This window comes from Cervus canadensis, chromosome 12 (genome assembly GCF_019320065.1).
Source record: "Cervus canadensis isolate Bull #8, Minnesota chromosome 12, ASM1932006v1, whole genome shotgun sequence".
NCBI classification, from domain to species: Eukaryota; Metazoa; Chordata; class Mammalia; order Artiodactyla; family Cervidae; genus Cervus; species Cervus canadensis.
This window is the reverse complement of record NC_057397.1, coordinates 76361029-76370202: the sequence shown is the minus strand read 5'-3', so window position 1 is coordinate 76370202 and position 9174 is coordinate 76361029. Positions and strand designations below refer to the sequence as shown.

General features: G+C 40.6%; 1 protein-coding gene across 1 annotated transcript; it reads right to left on the bottom strand.

Annotated features, from left to right (window-relative positions):
* Window positions 1-915: 915 nt before the first annotated feature.
* On the bottom strand, window positions 916-6548 carry SLC10A5 (solute carrier family 10 member 5). Its single transcript, XM_043483337.1, has one exon. The coding sequence runs from the start codon at window positions 5559-5561 to the stop codon at window positions 4245-4247; it is 1317 nt and encodes a 438-aa protein (XP_043339272.1). The 5' UTR covers window positions 5562-6548; the 3' UTR covers window positions 916-4244.
* Between the last annotated feature and the right edge of the window lie 2626 nt (window positions 6549-9174).

The following is a 9174-nucleotide window of genomic DNA, read 5'->3' as shown; positions in this document are numbered from 1 at the left end:
GAAATTTCTCAGTCCAAGGAAGCTGTTCTGCTTTCAGATGCCTGACCGAAAGTGAAATGAAGAGTCCTCTAGGGCACAGGGAGGTCTGGTGCTCAGATCTGGTTTTGGCGGCATTGCACACTGGCTCCCCGCTATCCACAAGGCTTTTGTCCAGCGCTGAGCAGTTTAGATAGCTGCGGAGACCTGGTGCCTGGTGCATTGCTCTTGGCTTCCCAAAGGGGAAATTTTTAAAGTTACAGTCACGCCTGCAGGCTTTGTTCCGAACCCTCGATTGTGTACTGCTGTGCCAGAGTGCTTGGGGGTTACGGAGGGCTCAGCTTCCACTGCCTCAGGACAGAATCTGCTCCCTGGCATGGTGTCCAGGTCACCACTCCAGGTTTCCCTAATAAGGAGATCCCTCTTAGGGCTATTGATACCTTTTCCTACTAGCTGATTTCCATCCATGAGAACCTGGAGGAGAGGTGAGATCCAGTGCCGCTGACACCTGCCGAGACCTGAGTGTTCGTGGAGAGGTGCTGGGAAGGATGGCCTCTGTCAAGCGGAGCGCTCAGTCGTCACCTGCCTGAGTGATGGGCGTCCAGCTGCACTCTATTTGCGTAGTCGAGAGTGACCTTCATCGTGATTCCTCCCCAGTCCTGGCTATCTTGCTAACTCTATTTAGTCTCCGGAGTGGATTTCTTTTAAATGGACTCTCCTCTCTCTCTCTCACACACACACACAGAGAATCTGATTCTACATACCAAGATTTTCTTAATAATTAATTGTTTAGTGGACTTTGATTAAAAATGACAAGAATTTATAAACACACAATGGGGGTCTTCATGAGTGGAATCTTCAGGATACCTAACAAGGTTTTATGTTTTGACATAACATAGGCTGAAATTTCTGATAGAGTCTTTAGTTGTGAAAAAAAATATATATATATATCATAGAATCATCTCTATTAAAAATTGGATTGAAACTTTTCTTAAACACGACTTACCCCTTTACCCCTGGATCTTTTGTCTAACCAATCATGGCTGTGTGAAATGTGTGAAAAGAAAATCAAGATGGAGCTGGTAGTTAGGATGCCATCGAGGAAGTGTGATTTATGTCTCAGCCCAAACACACCTTAATATCTTAACACAAGCACCCAGAACATCTACCCAGTGCTCCAGAAACTCAAGATATTATCGAGCCCTTAACCTAAAATGACAAACGACAGCCTGTCCCCTAAGGACAATTATTTCCTTTCTTTAATCAAGGTCAGTCAAAATTCGTGAGCATCCTTATAACTGGCACCTGTACAAGCTCCTGACTCTTTCTCCCCTGTGATACTCTTTCAGGTTTACCCGAACCTGTGTCTCTTGAACTGCAGTTATGAAAACCTCAAATAAAGCTCTTTGTTCTCTGTAGCCTTGATACTGATTATTGCTGGACAAGTTGTTGGTCTGAACTCAAGCAATTAGGTAGCCTGCTTTATGTCTCTCATTCTTAAAGAACAAATAAGGAGCTTGAATAACTTCATCCCCATCTAAATTAGACAAGCTTTCTCAGGTAAAATTTCAATATGATATATCTGTAAGATGAATGAAATACATTCCAAGTTCCATTCATACACATTTGTCTGCTTTTAAGTGCAAGATCAAACATGCATAGAGTAACCATAATAATTACAGAGTTTACTGTATGTTAGGTGTTATTCTGAGAATCTTACTAATGTTAACTCATTTACTCCTCACGAAAATACCATTAGGTATGTATTATCATTATCCCCACTTTCCACATCAATTTAGGCACAGAGAGACTAAGTAACTTGACCAATGTCACCCAGTTGGTGACAGAGCTGGAAATGAAGCCCCAGGCACAACCTGGCCTCTGAGTATATGATATTGACTTTTATAGACATTAATGATTAATTAACTCAATGTTTTCTGAGCACTAACTTGATTAAAGGCATTGGTTAAAAAGTACAAGGAATTCAAAGAATAACATGTGGTCTCCGCCTTCAAGAAACTCGTACTTTGGTTTTTGCCTCCAGGAGAAAGCAGCTGCTGTGGGTGGTTATTACTGTCAACCTGAATCCATCACCGTCTGTGGTGTCAGTGACCCAGAGTTTCATGCCAGAATTACAGGCGTAGGAGTTGAGCAATATTTTAGACTTCAATTGAATCTCTTCCTTTTACAAATCTGAAAACTGAACTGCAGAGAAATGTCTTGTTTGAAGCCACAAGGTTAAGGATAAAGTACAACTAGAAAGGCGATTTCTTGTCTCCTGATCAGTAAAATATGTTCATGAAAATGTGCAAAAGTCAAATGTATGCAAGCTTAATTATAATTTAATGCCTTGAGATTTCTGTTTTAATAGAGTCAACAGTAAAGTGTTTCATGTAGGCAATTATCATTTTATAAAATGAATAATAACCATCCATCACCATGCCAAACCAGGGCTTTGATAAATCTTGGTATTCAAATACTGAATACAAATAAAATAAGAAAAAAAGAACTATGGTTGTCTTGTCAGTTGGCAAACTGAACAAAAGTTCCCTAATACTGTAGTAAGATGGTGAATGACACTGATAGGAAAATGTTCAAAGTTTTAGCCTCCACACTAAAGTTATCAGATTGGTATTTCAAAACAGTAGTAGGTACACAAGGGTCAAAAGTTTGAAGTGTAGTAAAATAATTATAGCAGCTCACACTTGAGGAGCATGTACCCTGTTCTAAGTACACTGTCCATAAGATCTCAGTTAACTCCTATGACAATCTGATGGCATTTACACTATTATCTCCATTTTTTAGATGAGGAAATGGTACTACAGGGTGATTAAGTAATTTGCCTACAACTACAGGCCTGTGAAATGTGGGAAGCAGATTTATTTAGAGTGGTATTTCTCTTTCTTGATGCCCACACTCTCTTTGGAAAAAAGTGAAAACTGAAACTAGATACTAGAAATTGCCTTTGAAAAACTCAATGTTAGTATAAAAACAAGCATACTGTTCATTTGGGCCCTAGTCTGTGCTTCAACACTTTATCTGAATCAGCACATAGGAAATGTGCTAGACATTATGTATCAAAATAAATATTGTTTCCATTATCATATTCTACTGTTTATATTATACTGTTTATGCTATTATATTATACAAACTTATTATATTGTATTGTTTACACGTTATGTTTATAAAATGCATGTTCAAAGACTTATAGCAAAATAGGGAGAATACAATAGGAACACAAAGAACTGTAATGCAAGCCAGACTGGCTAAATACTATGAATGTAAAAAACTGTGATGAGAATTTAGAGGAAACTTCAATTCCTGGTAGCTAACAGGGATTAGTTAAAGCTTGTGTTTGAGCCAGGTCTATGAGAATGGTCAAAATTTAGACAGAGATGATATGGGCCCCTCAGGTTGCAGGGACAATGTGAACAAAGGGCACAGTCATGAGTGACCCAGTTATCTGCTGACTGGAACAAAGCCTGTGTGTAAAAAGTGGGAGAGGAGATAAAACCGGAAAGCTAAAGTCAGCAGAGAGTAGGAAATACCTCACTAGGAATACAGACTTTATTCAAGAGGTGACAAGGCTTTGCAGCAGGGAAAGCACATGATCAAAGTTAAGTTTTAGGAACATTAATCTGCCAGTGATTGGAGAGTAGACAGAGAGGCCAAAAGCTGGGGAAGAAAGGTTTAGGGAGGCAGAGATCTAGGGCAGAACCAAAGTGGGACTGAGAGTGGAGAGGAGACCGATAGAGAGGTATTACAGGAGATTGTCTGCAGGAAACAGTTCTACTGCAATGAAGGAAAGAGGAGGGGAGAATGGAGAAGAGTGGGGAGAGAGGACCCCATGCTCCAGGGCAAACGGCAGCATCTCCGGTGGAGACGACGGGAGGGACACCAAGGAGACCAGAGATGCTGCATTTAAGACAGACTGGTCTCAAATAGGAATTTACATGTCCCTTCACTGTGTGAGTGGTTACCAAACGCCTATTGTGGAAGGGCAGCCCTCCTGTAAATACTTGGGATATATCATAATAAGGTATTATATTCCAATCCAATGCTATAGTAGTCTCCTTCTTCTGAATTCCTGCACATTTAACAGTCTGGACTGTCCACTGGGTATTAGGCACATATGACTGTATTTCTCCCCTAATGTCAAGTTATCAATCAGATCATAAGTGAGTTGAGAGCAGGAATCATCTCAGATATTCTTCACATCTCACACAGTAACTCATTCAGAGTAGGAAAATTCAGGAAAGCTTTAACCGTTAGACTGGGGGATTTTTCACTCTTTTTTCTTCGATGTTAAGGATGCATCTTTTCTTAGCCTTGTAGAACAGAAGGATCAGTAACATTTCACATCCAGAGCACATGGCCACAGTAAACGGAGCCACAGAAGCTGAGTCTGCATCAGACTGGGGAAAGGAGAGCTGAATGATGGCAAGCGCTAAGAAACTATTCAGGACCCCACCTTCAATAGCGACAGTTTTACAAACAGGAAGAGGCAGCATAGAAATTTTAGCGAAAAAGTACCCGAACAACAAACCCAAAGCAGGAACTAAGACACCCAACAGAAGCACCTCGAGGTTCACTGTTTTCAGAAACACCGATCCCATGCTGAAAGTCAAATAAATCCCTATAAACATTAAAATAAAACTCAGAGGTCTGATGATCCTCTCCAAGAAGTTGGCTTTGTTAGGCAGTCTACGCTTGATGGCTATTCCCACTGACATTGGTGCGAGGATGAAGAGGAGGGTTGACATAATTCTAGAAATAGGAATATGCAGTGTACCTGATAACCCTAAGATTCTACTGTATATGTACGAATTGGTAGGCATCGTTACCAGGGCCAGAAACGTTGATGTGCAAGTCATGAGGATGGCCAAAGTGACATCTCCTTCTAGAAGCAGAGCAAAGAGGTAGCCCCCACCACCACCTGGGCACGTGCAAGTGACTATAAATCCAAAAGCCTGTGCCTCAGGCAAGGCCAAAATCTGTGTCAGAAGGAATCCGCAAAATGGCATAAGAAAAAACTGTATAACCGCCCCAAGAACTACTGGCAAAGGTCTCTTCCACACTGTTTCAAACACCTGGAACTCAATCTTGCAACCAAACGCACATTTATTTAACAGTATCATTGGCAGAAAAAGCATTAGGATGTTTCTGTCAATGAGGTTTGATGCCGGGAAAGGACTGTCTTGTCTCTGTTTGAGCACTCTGACTCGGACATTCTTTATCTCTTCAATGAGGCTTTCGCGCCTACCTTCCAAATCCCACAGCTGAACGGTCAGATTTGTCTCTCCGTCTCCATCTGTCACCAGATTTATGGTAAAGCTGGTCACGTCCGACAAGGTCTTGGTCACATTCACCACTTGGAGCATTTTATCATCTTCCAGTTGCACGAGGAGGTAGCTGGAGTTTGGCTGTTTATCTCTGTAACTTGACCTTACAACAACGGTTTCTTCCGACTTTGTGAAAAACAGTACTTCAGTCTTTTCTATGTTCAGCAAACTGAGAAAGGGTTTCCTGGCTTCTCCAAGAGTCACGGATGACAAAAGCAGGACAATAAAAAGTTTTCTAATCATTTTAAAAGTTTAAAAGAAATCAGGTACACAAAACTAGTTAAACCGAAGAACATTCTTAGTACAGGTGTTCCACTGATGGTCTGAAGTTAGGTAACAGTTGTTTCCGCTGGATCAAAGTTCAGTAGGAGGGACTATTGTACTATTCAAACAAGTACAGAGCTGTCTAAGGAGTGACACAACCGGTTTAACCCAGTTACGAAACGTAAAAGGCACAGCATTTAACAGGTTCAATTTATCACCATCGAAACCTAAGCTCTTTCCCCCGCTTCCTCATTTCTGCCACTGGAAAAACAGCCTCCCACCTACCTGAATTTAACACCTTAGTGCCATTGTCTTTGAGTTCTGTTCCCTTCTATGCTAAAAGCAGACAGGATCCAAAAATTTAAATAGATGTTGAGGAGGCCTAAAGTTGAGTACTGTTATTTTATTCATTCAGGTCAAAATCAAATAAAAATTTACTAAACGCATGTGATGGAGGCCTGGGCTAGGAGCAGGGTACACCACAGTAATCAAGCCAGATGACTCTTTTCTCCTGGAGCTTAGTCCTGGAGGCTCTTTATCATCACTTAGGAAACTGCGGAGCCCATAAACTGGCCTTGCAGCAACCTTAGGCTAATAAGTTTTCCCACAACTCTAAACAGTGATCAAATCAGTTAGGCAAAAACTGAAAGTGTCTGTGGTGTCCTTAGGTAGAAAAACAACTTCCTGGGTGGTGACCAGACAGCTTGGCAACCTAGAGAAAGCACACAGCCGTACCCACGGCCAAAGAAACAGTGTGGTTAGCGGCCACTGCTGCTGGACACTCGGACTCTGACCCGATGGGGCAATGGAGGCCACGGGGACTAATTCTGAACTCTTCTTCCTTCCTTGTAACACTATTCCTTATTCACAGTTAGGGGCAAAGATATTCAATTGACCCAACTTAGATCATATGCTTGAGGACTGCCAGAAATAAGGAAAAGTATCAGGCTTTTTGGACTTCAATCCATAGACTCACAAATGCTTTCCATTTCCCAGAGAAGAGGAAGGGCTTGTGATGCTAAGCAGGAAAAAAAAAGACAAAACAACAAAAAACCCATTATAGTCATTTACTGCCAAGCCTACAGGTCTAGTAGTCTCTGATGATACAACCATTTCAGCAGACCCTTCACGATACTGTGTCTCATCCAACAATGACAGTTATGTATTGACTATTTCAGATCATAAAATGTTTGCTCTTCAAAAACTGTCCAAGCAATTTTTATTGGACATTTTTACAAGTTTTTGAAAATTTGATTTATGTATGTTAATATTTCAAATGCAATACATTATAGTTCATAAATTTTATTTCCATGTATCACAATAAGAAAAACAAGATACAGTGTACTAATACTGAAAATAGCAGCTGAAACTGTTTCTGTGATATCTCAATTAAATTCTCAGGGAACTTCCCTGGTTTAAAAAGACAAGAACAAACAGGAAGAACTTGAAACCAAAGCTACCTTTATGTTATGTGATCAAATATCTTAATTCACAATTACTGTCTCCCAGGTCAACGAGGTGTGAAATGTAAATTTTACTTTCCTCAGATCCTTCCATCTGCAGCCTCTCCCCTTCTCCTTAAAACTATCCAGAATAAAATCTGACAAAGCTGGGGAAAATCTAGTAGTTCATTATTCACGTGTATTTACTGGCTGCTTACATGACAACTAAACTCATTTCTATCATCATGTAGGTTAAATATTTATCTGAGTTTAAAATTTCTTTCAACTTGTGGGTTTTCTACTCTTAGTTCTAGTTGCCTGTGAGCAGTGAAAAGATTCTAAAGGGGAAGGTGGGTACAGTCAACCTTAGAATTATATTAAGCAGACTCAAAGCCTTAAAAGAAAGCCTGAGAAAGGGGTCGGATTTCAAGAGTCATTTGGAGTGAGACCCTCGAGGGACTTCCTCTCCTGCCCACAACGGTGCTCTTTTCAGAAGGTGCTCAGGCTGCAGGCCTCCCTGCACCCTGGATCTACAGCGCCTCCAAGATGCGGGCACCTGTGTCTTCCAACTGGTCCGCTCAACTATCTGAGATCAGATTTCTGATGATTTAAGTAAGTCCTTTCCTTCACACTGCTTTCTCTTTTCTAATCATGACAGGACCTCTTCTCTGGTCTCCTTAAGTTTAGCTCAATCTCTGCAGCCTTACTTCCTCTCTTTTCAACCCCCACTGGTATTTTTTCTGGTATATTTAGCTTTTGTTCAATTCATGAGACGTGTTGGTCAGCTTACTATGTGCAAGTAATTATGACAGATACTAAGGTATTAGTTGGTATTAAAACTTTCTGGTATATGGTAACATATTTAAGGATTATTTTTACTTCTGGTCTCCTGGTTTCTGATAAGAGTTATTAGAGTATAATGGCACTTACTATATATTCATTTGGCACTTGGCATACTGCTTTGTATTATAGTTTTAATTACGTATCCATCTCTTCATTGTATCCACCATGGCAGTTAGAATCAAATCCTTACATTGAGAAGGTACTTGAATAACTTGGTTAATAAATGAATGTATAAGCAGCGGATAGAAATCAGAACTTACCTCCATTCACTGCATGAAAACAGTATGAAGAAAGAATTAGAGATGAAATAAACATTCTGAGTTTATTCCCTTAAGTAAACCTAAAGCCACTATCCCTGTCTATTGCAAAGTAGGAAAGGGACAGATAACAAACAGAAATAATTTCCATTCCTTCTCTATAGTGGTACTTTGTTGAGTATAGATGGAAGACATCAATCAGGAGCATTAATTTTAATGTGTTGGTACAAGGTTGTAACTTTTGGCATGTGTTGTGCTTGGGTATATATAAAGGGCCTGTAATAAACTTCAGCTATCCCATCTTCCTTTTTACTGTAATATATCCATACTGACAAAATGATGAAGTCACTGGAGGGGGGTTTTATCAGAGATATACCCCAAAGCACTTAGGTGGCAACAAAAAAATAATTTCAAACAAAAAACAAACAAACAAAAAAAACCCCTTCCTAGGCCTGAGATTCCTCATTTACAAACTTTGTAGAGTGAATGAGATGACCTCTAAGTTTCTATGATTCATGTATACACATCAATTTACACATCATAATGGAGGCAGATACTAAGGCTATAGTTCCCCGCCCCATGAGGCTAGGCTTGGTCATGTGTCTTGCTTAAAGCAAAAGGTCATGTGTCTTATCTTCTAACAGCCATTTCTTTCTGCTACCATAAGAATGGTTCAGATCAGTTCAGTTCAGTCGCTCAGTTGTGTCCGACTCTTTGCGACCCCATGAATTGCAGCACACCAGGCCTCCCTGTCCATCACCAATTCCCAGAGTTTACTCAAACTCATGTCCATTGAGTCAGTGATGCCATCCAGCCATCTCATCCTCTGTCACCCCTTCTCCTCCTGCCCCCAATTCCTCCCAGCATCAGGATCTTTTCCAATGAGTTAGCTCTCTGCATGAGGTGGCCAAAATATTGGAGTTTCAGCTTCAGCATCAGTCCTTCCAATGAAAACCTAGGACTGATCTCCTTGCAGTCCAAGGGACTCTCAAGAGTCTTATCCAACACCACAGTTGAAAAGCATCAATTCTTCAGTGCTCAGCTTTCTTC

Coding starts and splice junctions, on each gene's coding strand:
- SLC10A5 (XM_043483337.1), bottom strand. CDS start 5,561: ATGATTAGAAAACTTTTTATTGTCCTGCTTTTGTCATCCGTGACTCTT.